This window comes from Halichoerus grypus, chromosome 15 (assembly GCF_964656455.1).
Source record: "Halichoerus grypus chromosome 15, mHalGry1.hap1.1, whole genome shotgun sequence".
NCBI lineage: Eukaryota > Metazoa > Chordata > Mammalia > Carnivora > Phocidae > Halichoerus > Halichoerus grypus.
Genome location: NC_135726.1, coordinates 55,130,927 through 55,146,894, shown reverse-complemented (window position 1 = coordinate 55,146,894; position 15,968 = coordinate 55,130,927). Strand labels below are relative to the sequence as shown.

Sequence of the window (15,968 nt, the reverse complement as noted above, 5' to 3'; positions counted from 1 at the left end):
CTCTAAGAACGGCACTGCAAAAAGTTGTGCCCAACCAGGACGGGGCGGGGCGTGGTCTCTGCGGCTCCTCCGGAGGGACCTGACTGGCCTCAGCTCTGGGGCCCGGGGGGGGGGGGGGGGGGGGCCTAGACTGGATGTTATCTAGGCAGGTCTAGGCTGCGGCTGTGGAATGAAGTTAAATCTCTCTCAGGAGAGGGCTGGTGGCCTAGCTATGGAGACTTAGCATGGAGGGATGCTTAGAAGCTGGACAAGAGGACCCAAAGAGCAGGGCAGAGAGTGGAGTCTGTCCGTTGTGAGGGAGACTCCTTCAGTTCTGGGTCCGAATCCCAGCTCAGCCTCTCAGGCAGAGAGTGGGATCAGGCAGGTTGTCTTTGCGCCCATATTCCTCATCCTTGGGGTCCAGGATGGAGATGTCATTGAAGATGCGTGTGGGAGGGAGGGTGGAGCCAGGTTAGCAATGGGGATGGACCTGACGAAGCAGCTGCTGAAGAGCTCACCTGCCCACCAGTCCTCCTGCTTTGTACCGCACCAGAGTACCGCCGTCCCCACCACTGTCAACAGCCTGGCGCTGCTCAAGCTGAATGCGGCAACCACCGACTCCAGCTACATGGACTCCACCAGCATTGCCCCAAGTGGGCCGGCCCGGGTACCCCCTGCCTTATCTCCGGCTGGGTCTGGAGGAGGAAAAATGAGCCCCATCTTTACGTCTCACTATGTCCCCGTCCTTGACTTTCTCTGCTCTCCTCGTGGTGTGTCCCAAGCCAGTCCCCCAGTGCTGCGGTGTGGCAAGACGCGGGAGGAGACCGAAGACGTCTGCAAAAGTTGCCGTACCACCCCGCACATTCTGTTCCAGCAGCGGAGGCTGAAAGGCAAAGGGCCCTGCATTTAAGATCTGGGAAAGGCAGGGGAGGAAGGAGGAGACCTGTCCACAGGGAGACAAGAGTGGGGCGGAGAGAAGGAGAGAGTGGATGCAAAGAGACGAAATGTGGAGACACAGGGAGGTAAAACAGAGCAGGAGACAGGCCCCATGCAGAGAGAGGGAGGGAGAAAGAGGAGCTGGGGAACACAGAAGCACACTCCAGTGGGACTGGAGGCGCAAAGAGAACAAAATGGGAGCCGGCGGGACGCGCAGAAAGGAGGGAGGTTGAAGGAAAAGGAGGAAGGAGATGCCCAAATTGAGATGAAGAGAGATGGAGGAAGGGAGAGATTCTGACACAGAGAGGCAGGAAGAAAGAAAGAGAGGGAACCAGAGGGGAGAGAGAGGGAGGGAGAGAGAAAGATGGAGAGAGGCAGGCTGGGGGACCCCCAGAAGAGCAGAAATTGAACTTCAGGACGGAGCAGGCAGAGGGGGCCCCAGGCTCTGAGACGGCAGTTCCTGGGGAGCGGATGGGGACGGGGCGGATTGGAGGGGGGAGGCCTGTCCTGCCCGCCTTTGTCTCTTGTCCTGTTCTGTCTCTCTACTCCTCTTCTCCGTGTCATATTCTCTCTCCCCCCACCCCACTCCCACCAGCTTTGACGTTCTGCTTGACGTTCTGCCTGACTTGGATCTTGGCCCCTCTCCCTCTGGCCCTGAAGGACGGCGGGAGCCCTCTGGTCTGGGGTGGAGGGATACTCGCAGGACTTTGTGTCCACGGGAGTCCACCCCTGTGGAAAACCCCAGCACACCAACCAAATACCTACACAAACCTGTGCCCGCTCACTGATTGGATCCAAAAATTCCTGCAGAACAACCAAGGACAAATCCCAGGACGAGTCTCCAACCTCCCCTCTCTGCCGACGCCAAGATCCACCTCCTTGAGTTCCCGAATTCTGCGTGCTTCCCCCAAACCCTCCTCCCTCAGACCCAGCAGCAGACCTCCCGTAGACAAGCGTACATTGGCGCCACCTAGCGGCGGGAGCCTTCCAGGACAAGAAGAAAAGACGCTGCGTTTTCAGTCTCGGTTCCCTCCTGCTCCCCCCAGCACAGAATGAGAAATAAAGTCTCAGAGATAACCTAGTAATCCTAGTCCGTACATGAGGCGTTCTCCCTGCTGGATAGAACACTCTCACGCTAGGGCCCCACACATCTGTTTCTTCTCCCTGGGACTCAGTGTCCCCATTTGTAAAACGGGAGTCTCCATAAAGGAATTTCAGAGAAAGGTGCCGTATCTGAGAGGTGGACAGACTCGGATTCTTCAAGTCCCCGATCTGCCGCTGCCCGACTGTGTCATCTAAGAAAGACCGTACGAGCACCCCTCCCTATGATTTTGTTCCCAGGGGAAACAGGACTGAAAATGATCTGGGATTACTCAGCACTGATTAAATGCCAGGCACGGGTTTCAGGCACTATTGCCTCAAAACACTCCTATGAGGCAGAAGCAATTATTCTCATCTTACAGATGAGGAAACTGAGGCATAAGGAGGCCAAGTGACTTGCCCAAGTTTGCACAGTATTAGGGGTTGGAGGCATGATGCCAACCCAGGCCCCTGGCTTTAGAGTCCACATCTGAATCACATCCTGTGTTAACCAGTCTTTTAAGTGCCAGCCTAATTTTATGATTTACACACCTGTTCCATGCATATTACCTCATCCAACCCAGAGACCATCCCCACCCTTTTTCCACTCCTATCCCATACTGAGACCCTGATAACCAGAGAAATGATGCTTTGCACCCAAGGGGTAACAGGACCACTTGGATCATTCTCTTGCCACCCCCCTCCCCCAACTTCTGCAGCCTGGATGACCTTGAACGACTGGGGCCCTCCCCTCCCCACTGTCTGTTCGCTAGTGAAATGGGGTGAGATTAACGGTGCCCTTAGCTCCTTGGAAAACTCTCTGAGGGGATCCTCTGATTATCTGATTTTAAGGATGAGAATCAGAAGCAGAGAAAGGAAGACACACCAGAATCTCCCAAACTAGCAAGTGGTGAAGTGGGGGGTCTGAGCCCAGGTTCTCTGACTCCAGAGCCTGTACCCTGAAACACCACCTTCAACTGGCCCCACACTGAAGGTGGGGGGGGGTGAAGGGGAGCCTCAGGCACCAGGAGTCCAGTCCCATTCCGGGGTGGGAGGAACACAGTGACTGTCTCCCTGGGGAAAGGGGTTCAAGATGAGGCTTGTTCAGACGGGGGATCCCAGCCTCAAATGCCTCGCTGAAGGCAGGGCCCTTGTCCAGGGGTGATACAGAGTCACCACTGAAGGGTTGTGAGCAGGAGAGGAAAGAGGTCAACTCTGAGTGTAGAGAGACCTCTGAGACCACCTGGTTATGGGTGGGAGGAGACAAAATAGAGGATGGGAGGCTAGAGGCGAGGTTCTAGGAGCAGAGGAGGATGCCTGAGCTGCAGCCAGGCCAAAGGAATGGAGAGAAGGGATGGAGCTGGAGCTGGAGGAAATAAGGAAAAGGAAGGGACAGGGACAGTGCCTGGGGGACTGACCACAGGACTGGGTGAACAGTAGAGCTGTCCTTGAGATGGGAAACATGGGAGGAGGAGTTTGGGGAGAGAGAAATGAGTTAGGACACAGTGAGTAAGAAGGGCCTGAGGACAAGGGAAGCAAGGGCAAAAATGAACTATTGTGACTTCATCAAGATAAAAAGCTTTTGCACAGCAAAAGAAACAGTCAACAAAACCAAAAGACAACTGACAGAATGGGAGAAGATATTTGCAAATGACATATCAGATAAAGGGCTAGTATCCAAAATCTATAAAGAACTTCTTAAACTCAACACCCAAAGAACAAATGATCCAATCAAGAAATGGGCAGAAGACATGAACAGACATTTTTCCAAAGAAGACATCCAACTGGCCAACACACACATGAAAAAGTGCTCAACATCACTCGGCATCAGGGAAATCCAAATAAAAACCTCAATGAGATATCACCTCACATCAGTCAGAATGGCTAAAATTAACAAGTCAGGAAACGACAGATGTTGGCGGGGATGTGGAGAAAGGGGAACCCTCTTACACTGTTGGTGGGAATGCAAGCTGGTGCAGCCACTCTGGAAAACAGTATGGAGGTTCCTCAAAAAGTTGAAAATAGAGCTACCATATGACCCAGCAATTGCACTACTGGGTATTTACCCCAAAGATACAAATGTAGGGATCCAAAGGGGTACGTGCACCCCGATGTTTATAGCAGCAATGTCCACAATAGCCAAACTGTGGAAAGAGCCAAGATGTCCATCGACAGATGAATGGATAAAGAAGATGTGATATATATATATATATATATATATATATATATATATATATATATACAATGGAATATTATGCAGCCATCAAAAGGAATGAGATCTTGCCATTTGCAACGGCATGGACGGAACTGGAGGGTGTTATGCTGAGCAAAATAAGTCAATCAGAGAAAGACATGTATCATATGACCTCACTGATATGAGGAATTCTTAATCTCAGGAAACAAACTGAGGGTTGTTGGAGTGGTGGGGGGTGGGAGGGATGGGGTAGCCGGGTGATAGACATTGGGGAGGGTATGTGCTATGGTGAGCACTGTGAATTGCACAAGACTGTTGAATCACAGATCTGTACCTCTGAAACAAATAATACAATATATGTTTAAAAAAAAGAAGATAGCAGGAGGGGAAGAATGAAGGGGGGGAAATCGGAGAGGGAGATGAACCATGAGAGACGATGGACTCTGAAAAACAAACTGAGGGTTCTAGAGGGTAGGGGGGTGGGAGGATGGGTTAGCCTGGTGATGGGTATTAAAGAGGGTCATTCTGCATGGAGCACTGGGTGTTATACACAAACAATGAATCATGGAACACTACATCAAAAACTAATGATGTAATGTATGGTGATTAACATAACCATAAAAATTTTTTTTAAAAAGGGCCTGAGGACATTGGGTGTGGGAGGACGTCCAGGAGCAGGTGGCTGCCCGAGGCTGGAGTTCAAGGTCAGATGAAGGAGACCTGCGCTGTTGGTGGTTGAACCACAGGAATTGAGGAAAGAAAGTCTCCAGGCTTCAGGGAGTGTTCGCAGGAGGAGGAGGAGCAAGGCAGACTCAGGCCGCCTGTGGAGGTGAAGGACAACTGGAAAGAGGCCCAGGAGGACGTGGATGGATAGCCCAGGTCTTCGCGGTCCGAGTGGGCGGGAGGAAGGGTGCTGACGTCACCGCGTCCGGGGCGGGGCAGGGTGCCCTCCCAGTGAGCCTATGAGCCTGGGATGAGCTAGGTGTGAGATCCTTTGGTGTCCTCATCTGTGTCACGGGGATGTTTACAACACCTGCCTGCGTGATTTAGTGGGAGGAACACATGCGATCATGATGGAAAGCGCTTAGCCTGGCACCAGGGAAGCTGTCATGATGATTACCCCAGGGGTTCGCCTCCTTCCCCTCATCACCACCCAGGTCCAACAGAGGGAGGTGGCTCCCGGAGTTGAGGCAAACGGGCCAACCAGGTGCTCCAAGAGTCAGAACAGTGGATTCCTCTGCACCCTCTGTGTGACCAGGGCCTATGACGCCCCTCTCTGGGCTTCAGTTTTCTCTATATTAAGAAGCCAGGGCGCCTGGGTGGCTCAGTCGTTAAGCGTCTGCCTTCAGCTCAGGTCATGATCTCAGGGTCTGGGGATCGAGCCCCACATCGGGCTCCCTGCTCAGCCTGGAGCCTGCTTCTCCCTCTCCCCCTCCCCCTGCTTCTGTTCCTTCTCTCGCTGCGTCTTTCTCTGTCAAATAAATAAATAAAATCTTAAAAAAAAAAAAAAGAAGAAGAAGGAAGCCATGGTAACCACTTCACAGGGCTATCAGGAGGACAAATGAGGTTCAAGGTACACAGGAACTGTCCAACTGAAGCTGTGGCCCACTGTGAGGCCTAGAGACTATCAGCACGAATTTGTAGCCAGATAAAGAGGCAAAGGAGTTCTAGAATAGTTTCTAGCCTGGGAATCCAGAATGTCTAAATGTCTGGGGGTTCCAGAACATCTGAAGATCTAGGGTTCTAGAATATGTGGAGGTTCGTGGTTCTAGACAATTTTAAACTCTTGGGTTCTAAAGTGTTCAAGGACCTAGACTTCCAGGGTACCTTAGGTTCTAGATACTAGATTCTACAATCTGAAGGTCTGGTATTCTAGAGATTTTGAGGGTCTATTGTTCTAGAATAACTGAGACCCTAAGATTCTGGAATAACTGAGGGTCTGTGGTTCAGGAATATCTGAAAGACATCTGGTGGCTTAGATGCCATCATTCTCACCTATTATCTGTGGGGAAATCAAGGGCCAAGGACCCGTTGGCATTGGCCACTGATCCCCTAAACAGTCAGCCCTGTTCATGCAGCCCCTTCCCATATAGGTGATGGCTTTTCAGATACTGAGAGGGACCATATTTAAAATAGGTCCCATCCTTCACTGGGTGATCTGAGGTCAGTTCCTCCTGCTCTCTGTGCCTCCTCATTAGTTAAACAAGCCAGGATAGACTCTAGAAAATTGCTGAGGGCCCTCCTATGGTCCTGAGACACCAGAAGACAACTTCAAATTCCCAAAGCTTTGAGTCATTTTAATAATGATCACCAGAAAGCAGAATCCAGATTTCGAGAACCAAAATGCAGAATCAAGACCACAGGATCCAGATTAAGGATTCCAGTCTCCCAGTGTCTAAATTCATACTACAGAGAAGATTCTAGTAATCTCTGACTCATGGAACTCAGGCCCATATCTCCTACTCCAGCCTTTTAAATGCACAATGCAGGTTTGAAACTCCAGACTTTACACTCCAAAGCTAATCCATGAAATCTTAAAAGTCTAGACCCAGACTCTAGAATCCAGGCCCCAAAACTCAAAATTCAAAATCTACCATTCATGCTCCAGGCCCCAGGCTTCACACAGCAGATGTGAGGATTTCTGACCTCAAGTCCTAGGTTCCAAACACCAAATTCCAGACTCCTAGTCTGGACTCTAGATTCAAAGGCCTTGGATCTAGAATCCAAGACTAAGACCTGTCACTTAAAGACCAGACTCTAAGATCCAGATTCCAGACCCAAACTCCAGAATTCAGACTCCAAACTCCATACTCTATACTTCAGGTCATAAATGCCTGACTCTAGACCTCCAAACTCACAGTCCAGAGTTGGAGATCCACAACAAAAAGTGTAAAACCCAAGATCCAGAATCTAATACCCAGGATCCAGAGTTAGGAGGCCCAGGCACCCAGATCCAGAATCAGAGATCTGAATCCAGAACCCAAAATCTAAAAGTCGAGATCCAGATCCAGAATCCACTGTCCAAAATCGGAGATCCAAGGTTCAGAATCCAGAACTGAGGGGGTCCAGATCCAGGTCCAGAATCCAAGATTCGGAACCCTACTCCAGGCACAAGAAACATGGCTCTAGATTCCAGTTTCCACACTCTAGACCCCAAATTCCAGGTTCCACGTTACAGACTATTGGTCCTATCTGTTGATTTCCTCTGATTTGGGGCTCTTGCCCTCCTACATCCTCTCCCTTGAGGAACTGTCCCTGGCAGGGAATTCTTCCTTACAGACTCAGACAAAAGCTTCAACCTAATAAATGCTCATTAGGCCTTGTCCCCCACCCCACTAGCTACCTAGGCTTTCCCGCCTGTAAACCTGACTCTCAGCCACCTCCCACCCCACCCTACCCCCTAGACCTGGGTGGGGCCAGGAGCTTATAAATTCAGGTATCCGGGTGCCTGCTCCCCTTCTCTGGCATCCAAGCTGCCCCAGATGAAGCTGGAGGATCTGGAGGGGGTGAGATCTTTGAGACAAGAGCCGGGGCTGGGGGGATTGAGAGACACCCAGGGAGACACAGGTCTGCCCTGGTCTAGGGGAGGCACTAGATGCCCTGGTTCCAGGGAGCAGACATGCACTGCCCTGAGGGACTTGAGTTTCAAGGGCACCTGTGTAGGTCCATGTGTCCTTTACTGAGGCCTCAAGTTGGACCTGAACCAAGAAAATGTCCTGGAGATGCAAGAAGGAGCTGCAGGGGGGGAGGGGATGGAGTGAATCAGGAGGATGTCCCCGAAAGCGTTTGTATCAGAGCCAAGAACAAGGTCAGGAGTTATCAGGGGTTCAGGTCGGCTCAGCTCAACCTCCCCAGGTGTCCCAGGTGCCAGGCTCCAGGCTGGGTAATGCTGGGGACACAGAGACGACCTTACCTGAGTGTTCCTGGGAATCTGTGATGTGATGGAGGCACACCAGGGGCTGTGAGGCCCAGAAAAGATACCTGTTAGGTCTCAGGGTCTCCCAGAAGAGGTGGGAGCTGAGCCGTGGAGGGCAAATATGAATTTGGAAGATGAGGGGAGCTGGGGCCTCCCATGGACTGGACCCTTCACCAGGAATCCAGTGTCCAGTCAGGCCAGGCCTGCCCACAGCAAATTCTCAGTCTGGTGGGGGAGGCAGACACCACTGACTGGAGATGCTCAGAAAATCCCTCAAGGAGGAAGTGGACCCTGAAGGGAATAGCATACCTGGGAGGAGGAACAGCCTGAGCAAAGGCATGGAGGCATGGAATCACAGGAAGGAAAATGGGAGAATCAGTTGTGTCTAGAAGGGCAAGGTCATGAGAGACCCGGTCAGAGGGGCTGGTAGAAGGGGAGAAACCACTCATATCCTCGAAAGTGAGGCTGAGGAGCTAGGACTTTACCCTGGGGGTGCTGGGGATCCATGAGGGCTGTAAGCTGCAGTGGGACATGGTCAACTCTGGGTGTGGAAAGACCCTGCAGGGCCATGTAGGGGAACAGGCTGGGGGAGTGGGAACTTGACCGGGGGACAGATGGCAAGGGTGGGGGGTGGTGGGCACCCAGGAGCCCAGGTAGGAGGCTGGGAGAGGGTCTGGGGGAAAATGTATTCTGAGCCAGAGTCTGGAGCATGGAGAGAGATCCAGGAGCAAGCGGGATGGTGCTGGGATCTGACAGGCTGTGGGGGCACCTGAGGGTTTGTTCTGGTGCCTGGAGGAACAACCCTCAGAGATGGAGAACCTGGGGGGGCGGGGGAGGGGGAGAGCAGTCTGTGGTGGGGGTGGGGGCACAAAGATGGTGGAAGAAATTTCTCAAGCGGCAGGTGGGATGAGTTTGTGTCTGGAGGGATCCAGGTTGAGGCACAAGTGTCCCACCTCACCCCGGTTCACTCTCTCCCCTCCCCAGACTTCAAGAGAACCCTCGTCCCTGCTCTGCAATGTGGCTTCTCCTCACCTTCTCCTTCCTGCTGATGTCGGCAGGTGAGGTGGGCCCAGGTCAGGTCTGGGTCTATGGGAATGTGGTGCCCCTCCCCCACATCAGGAACAAATCCAGGCCCTGCGGTCTCCCACTACCCCCCATTCCCCCTCCCCGAGTCCTCACCCTACCCCAAGACCGTCAGAGGCCTGGGGCTGCTCTAGACTCCCCACGCCAACTGGGGCCTTTTGCTGCTCCTGACAACAAGAACACAGACCTGAGTTCGAGTTCTGGGGCTGCCCTTTCCTTGCTGTGTGGCCTTGAGGAAATTACTTCACCTCTCTCTACCTAGAGTGCCTTCTCTAGAAGATAGCACCTACCTATGACGGTAGTGGTGAGGTTTCAATAGCATAATGTAGATAAAGCTCATAATAAGCCTTCAAACAAGTGTTAAGAGGCCAAGAACACAGACTTCTGGGCTCGAATTCCAACTCACCATGTTCTGGTTACTTAACATCTCTGTGGCTCGGGATCCCCAACTGGACCACGGAGATAACAGCAGATGCCTCCAGGGTTGTGAAGATTGAATCTGGTCCCGTGGGTGAGGCACTAGAAGGTACTTGGTCCAGGGCAGTGCCCTGTAAGGACGTGTTGGCATTGCTGAGTGCTGGGGGCATGCCAGACACTCACGTGGATATAGGCCAGAGCTCACCTAATTCTCAAAACATCTCTATGGGGTGAGCTCTACTGGCCTCATCTAACAGGCGAAGGGGCTGAGGCCGGAGGAGAGTGGCCACTAGGTCAAGGTGACCCTGGGAGGCAGGAAAACTCCAGCCCATGTTCAGCTACCACCCATGGAGAATTTAACTGTAACCTGATGCCTCTACTCTGGAGAAGTTGAGGGTGGACTTTCATTATACCCCCACATGACCCTCGCCTCTGGGGGCCCCTTGAAGCTCCCCCCTGCTGCCAGCCTTCCCTCAGGCTTTCTCTGTGCTCTCTCCTCCCTGCCTCCCGCCTGCCCACTGCACCCAGCCAGGGCCTCCACCTTCCTCCGGCTTGTACTGGCCAGGGGCAGCCTCAATGCCCAGCTGTTCAGCCCATACCCTCTGTCCTTCTTTGCAGGACAACAACCCCACCCTTCCCTGTTAAGGCCCCTGTCCACCACATCCGCATTCCCCCAACCTTGCCAGGGCCCTTGGCCCAGTTCCTGACCCTGGCAGGCAGAGGATGGGCATTTGGTCTGGCTGCGCAAATTCCCTTCCCAGGGTGGGTGTCTGTGTGCCTTGCTGTGACCTTCAGGGGTCATATCCCCATTGCCCAGTAGCAGATCATGGTCTTATAACCTTGAAATATCCCTGTTTATATCCTTGTGCAGTGCGTGTGTGTGTGTGTGTGTGTGTGTGTGTCTTTGTGTGCGTGTGTGTGTGTGGTGGGTTTTCAAAGCCCTGTGTGTCCACATCCTGCCCACATATGTGAACTGGGTTCCCTATGTGAAACACAATGAGTGACTTTGAACACCAGGTGACTGACTGGGGGGCTCATCTAGAGATGGGAAAATATGTCCTGTCCTATGTCTCTGGCTATGTTTTTGACCTTGGATGCCTAGCCCCGTGTCCATTGTTTCCCTGGGGTCCTATCTAGTGGGTCCACATCTGAGTGTTGGCTCTCTGGGTTCATGTCTCTTACTCTGGATCCCCACAGTGACTTGAAGACGAATCACAATTTTGACCTTGACTATCTTCATCTGAGCCCGATCATATGTCTGACTGACTTTGGCTAAATTTCTGTCCAGAACCTAAATATCTACATGCATCTCTGCATAAATAAATCTATGCGTCATTTGTTTAAAATAACTAGTCTTTATTAAGAACTATAATAAAGCCAGACATCGTAGACACACACACTCAGGCACACATAATGTTATTTACTCCTTACAACAATCCCATTTTACAGATGAAGAGACGTAGGCCCAGAGAGGTCAAATAATTTGCTCAGACGCTCATAGATGACATGTTTGGACCCAGGGGCTTTACTCTAACATTCCAGATTCAACCACTATACTTAGACTCGTGTCTGTGAACAAGTCTTTGGAAGCCTGAGTGTATATGTGTGTCTCTCCCCGTGTACCCTTATTAAGGACCCCACCTTCTTGTCCAGTCCCTGTGCGTTAGTGGGCAAGTCTGTGACTGGTATATTCATACCCACACTGGAGACTGTAAGTTTATTTTTTTAAAGATTTTATTTATTTATTTATTTGACAGAGAGAGAGAGACAGTGAGAGAGGGAACACAAGCAGGGGGAGTGGGAGAGGGAGAAGCAGGCTTCCCGTGGAGCAGGGAGCCCGATGCGGGACTCGATCCCAGGACCCTGGGATCATGACCCGCACTGACGGCAGACACTTAACCAACTGAGCCACCCAGGCGCCCCTGGAGACTGTAAATTTAGATGTGAGCTTCGATGTGCAAATCAGTGTCTGTGGATGTGTGTGTGTGTGCTCACACACGCCCATGCTATAACTGTCCAGAGTCATATATATCTATGAATGTCTGTGCTGTGATTCTTGAAGCTGCAACCCAAGTATATACAAGTGAATTTCAGCCTAAAGTGCTCTCTCCCTCAGTTCCTAAGTTTGGAAGACTGGTTGTGCCTATGTTTGCCCATGACCTTGTGTGGCCACATCTGCAATTGCCTGAGATGTCCAGACTCTGGAGCCAAGACTGCGTGTCGTACATATCGAGTGGCCACATCCTTTTGATGTCTGTGACAGCTTGGCGATGACCTTGAATGGCTGGTTCCAAGTGGCCATCTCTCTGGCCCTGTATCCAGTGTCCCTGTCTTCACTCCTAATCTCAGAGGACTTCTTGACTTCTGGTCCTTTCCCACCTCCCTGCTCTCCCAGAATCCTGTAGTAAATGGGTGAGGGCCAAGGGGAGGGGGACAGCTCTGGAGAAAACAAGCAGCAGTTGTAAAAGCCAGAGAGAAGGCTGTGCTAAAAATTCAAGGACAGGGACGTCCTAAGAGAAAGGGGGCAAGCAGAAGTGAAAAATACATAGTACGGGCAGGGTGCAGGCAAGGTGTAGGGCCCAAGGAAAGGGACTCTGTCCTCAGGGACCCTCCTCTGCCCCCTCTCCCAGCAGCCCAGGACGACAAGATGCCGGGAGGTGAGGAGTGTGAGCCCCACTCCCAGCCGTGGCAAGTGGCCTTATTTGAGCGCGGGCGCTTCAACTGCGGTGCTTCTCTCATTTCCGCACACTGGGTGCTGTCCGCAGCCCACTGCCAAACCCGGTATGAAGACAGGGCTCTAAGTCCTGAGGGGCATGGCGGCAGAAGTCTAGGGATGTGAGAATCTTGGATTCTGAGGAGGAAAGAGCAGGAGCCTGGGGGTTGAGTTCGGGGTGGGTGCACCTCCTTGGTCCCTGAGGGGCAGCGGCTCGAGCTATCACTGGCTTCGGCGCCTTGGCAGAGGGTAATGGCATCTCCAGACTCCCGCAGGGTGGGGGGACCCCAGCTCGCCGCTCTTTGATCTTTCTGCCTACCCCTCACTCCGCTTGCGGGTGATCACCGGCCGCACAGCTTCCTGAGAGTGCGCCTGGGCGAGCACAACCTGCGCAAGCGCGATGGCCCCGAGCAGCTGCGGACTGTGGCTCGCATCCTCCCGCACCCGGGCTACGAAGCACGCAGCCATCGCCACGACATCATGCTGCTCCGTCTAACCCGGCCCGCGCGCCTGTCCCCGCAAGTGCGCCCCGTGGCGCTGCCCACGCGTTGCCCCCAACCGGGTGAGGCCTGCGTGGTGTCCGGCTGGGGCCTGGTGTCTGATGACAAGCCTGGGACCAAAGGGAGCACGGAGTTACAAGGTGCGTGAAAGGATGGTGCTGGGTGTCAGGCCTCCAGGGACCCTATTCTCCAGGGCTCTTGGGTGAAGAAGACAAGGGCCTGAAAATACGGATTCACTCCAAGTCCACTGTCTTCCCCAGTGAGTCTCCCGGATACGCTGCATTGTGCCAACATCAGTGTTATCCCGGCCACGTCTTGTAACAAGGACTACCCAGGGCGCCTGATGGCCTCTATGGTGTGTGCAGGAGTAGAGGGCGGAGGCATGGACTCCTGTGAGGTCAGAGCCATGGGGTAGGGGGACAGGTTTGGGAGTTGGGATGGGATCAGGTTGTGCTTGCTTTGGGCCAGAAAAGATGCTAGGGATAGGTTTGGGGATGGGGAAGGAAGAGCAGTTAGAATGGGGATGAGGTTGGAGATGGATTGGGTTGTGCTTGGGGTGCACGATTTGGCGGTTGGTTTGGAATGGCCTGGGTTTGAGTTAAGAACAGGAATGGGCTTGGGGCACCTGGGTCGCTCAGTCGGTTAAGTGTCTACCTTCGGTTCAGGTCATGATCTCAGGGTCCTGGGATCCAGCCCGATGCCCAGCTCACTGCTCAGTGGGGCATCTGCTTCTCCCTCTCCCTCTGGCCCTCTGCTTGTGCTCTCTCTCTCTCTCAAATAAATAAAATATTTTTTAAAAAAAAGAATAGGTGGGCACGTGGGTGGCTCAGTCAGTTAAGCAGCTGCCTTCGGCTCAGGTCATGATCCCAGGGTCCTGGGATGGAGTCTCCCATCAGGCTCTCTGCTCAGTGGAGAGCCTGCTTCTCCTTCTCCCTCTGCCTGCTTCTCTGCCTACTTGTACTCTCTCTCTATCTCTCTGTCAAATAAATAAATAAAATCTTTATTAAAAAAAAGAACAGGAATGGGCTTGGTTTAATTTTTTTTAAGATGTATTTATTTATTTTAGGGAGAGAGAGAGAGCACGAGGTGGGAAGGGGGCAGAGTGAGAGGGAGAGAGAGAATCTTGAGCAGACTCCCTGCTAAGTACGGAGCCTGCAGCCTGGAGCCCTATGTGGGGCTCCATCTCAGGACCCTGAGCCGAAATCAAGGGTCAGACGCTTAACCGACTGAGCCACCCCAGCACCCAAACCAAACCAAACCAGTGCCCCTGGTTTGATTTTAGATGGAAAATATGTTGGGTTGAATTGGGGATAGGGCAAACTTTGTCTAGGATGTGAAAGACATGATGACTGGGATTGGTTGTGTTGGCAGTGAGGATGGGAGTAGGTCTGGTTTGATTCTGAATGGGGAAGATGTAGGTGTTTGGGTTGGGGTTACATGGGAAGGATAGAACATGGGTTGGCCAAGTTGTATTGACTTGTGTTGGGTTGGATTGGTTTGGGTTAAACTGGGTTGTATTGAGTTGAGTTGGGGTGGGATTGCATGGGGTGGGGTTGGATTGGATTTTGATTGAGGTTGTGAATGGTGATTGGGATAGGGATGGGGGCACCGGGATCCAGAAATTTCCCATTCACACTTTCCCTTCTTCCCACAGGGTGACTCCGGGGGACCCCTGGTCTGTGGGGGAGTCCTGCAGGGCATTGTGTCCTGGGGTGATGTCCCCTGTGATGCTACAATGAAGCCTGGAGTCTATACCAAAGTCTGCAGCTACTTGGAGTGGATTAAGGAAACCATGAAGAAGAACTGACCATTTTGGTCTACCACCTATGTCTCTGACTGAATGGAAGCTCCCAGAGCTGACCAGCAGCTGACCTGACCTGGGACAGTGTTGGGCCATCCCTCAAGACCTCATTTGTCCAAGGCACAGATGTTAGCCAAGGACTTGTCCCGTCTCAGGCCAGAGCCGGTGCTCAAGGTCACCTGTTTAAACGCCGAGATAGCAAGAGTGCTGATGCAAGTTTCTCTGTAGGAGTTTCTGTGACTTTCTTCTGGGGATGAAGGGAAGTGGGAGCCAGAGACTGGTTGGGGACCCAGAGCTACTGTATATTGTTCCTTTTCACCCATTGCCCCAATACCTAGGTGAAGAGAAATGGCTTGAAGTAGGGCTCTCTTCATTCACATATGCATAGGATCAGCTGTGTAATCTTGAGGAAAAGACCCAATGCCCCTCAGCTTCAGTTTCCCCATCTGTAAAACAGAGATCATCATATTGCTTACCTCACAGGGTTGTAAGAATTAAATAAGGAGGTTCATATGAACTGATTCAAATAGTGCCTGGCACTGGGGAAATATATCTCTGGACCCCAGTGAAAAGACCCAGCACACACTAGATGATCAAGAATGACCTCATTGTCTTCGCGATTTAGTTGTGGGCTTCCTGGTAGCCAGGCAAAAAGGCAAATGTTCTCCTTTCCTTAGGCACATACAGTGGAGGCTGAGTTATCCTGCGACCTACTTTGATTTTACTGAAGAACCAAGGGAAGGTGTCAGGGGCCTATGAATTTAACACTGAGGCTGCAGAAATCTGCTTCCCAATTCTCAACAGAGATCCCCCCCAAATGTGATCTTCAAGGTCACCCAATGTTGAACTACATGAACCTGGCTCCTGAGACCTAAATATTTTACTGGGGGAAGGGAAATTAGAATTTGTGGAGAGGATGCTCTTGATGGTGGAAGGCAGATTGTCTGGAATTCGTGGGACTTTGGAGGACATAACCTTGAGTATCCAGATCTGGGGAACAAGGAGTAGGTGTGGGGTGTAATGGGATCCCAGCATTGTTTGGGGGCAGGGGGACATTGGATTTTGAAATGCTAGTGAACTGATTCAGGGAGACCGCTGAAACTTCATATTTCTGGATCTGGGGGCACTAGGATTGTGGTACCCACCACAATTTTATTTGGAGAGAAACAATAGATTGGGGCCTAGATCCTGAGTCCGGGAGTGCCAGAGTCAGGGTGTTCTGAAAGCCAAAGCTATGTTTCGGAAACAGCTGAAGCTGGGAGACTGGCATTTTGGCTCCAAGTGGTGCAGGGAGAAAGGAATCGGAGCCCACTGCTGGTGTTTGAGGGTGCACTGAGTCCTTGGGGTTC

General features: G+C 52.1%; 2 protein-coding genes across 4 annotated transcripts in view; both read left to right on the top strand.

Annotated features, from left to right (window-relative positions):
• LOC118543226 (kallikrein-4) overlaps positions 1–1,982 on the top strand; it is a 34,859-nt gene extending 32,877 nt beyond the window's left edge. For both annotated transcript variants that reach the window (XM_078062352.1, XM_078062351.1), the window contains exon 5: positions 1,726–1,982. In XM_078062352.1, the coding sequence (XP_077918478.1) occupies positions 1,726–1,971 (246 nt within the window). In that variant the 3' untranslated portion in view covers positions 1,972–1,982. The remainder of the gene's footprint in view (positions 1–1,725) is intronic.
• Positions 1,983–9,114: 7,132 nt separating this feature from the next.
• On the top strand, positions 9,115–15,113 carry LOC118543236 (kallikrein-15). 2 transcript variants are annotated; one of them, XM_036104046.2, is made up of 5 exons: positions 9,115–9,163; positions 12,236–12,386; positions 12,675–12,958; positions 13,079–13,215; positions 14,473–15,113. In XM_036104046.2, exons 1-5 carry the CDS (start codon positions 9,121–9,123, stop codon positions 14,623–14,625), a joined length of 768 nt encoding a protein of 255 aa, XP_035959939.2. In that variant the 5' UTR covers positions 9,115–9,120; the 3' UTR covers positions 14,626–15,113. The 2 variants fall into 2 exon arrangements, with proteins under 2 accessions (XP_035959939.2, XP_077918480.1); XM_078062354.1 differs by lacking the exon at positions 13,079–13,215 and having other exon boundaries at positions 14,473–14,607.
• The last annotated feature ends 855 nt before the right edge of the window (positions 15,114–15,968 follow it).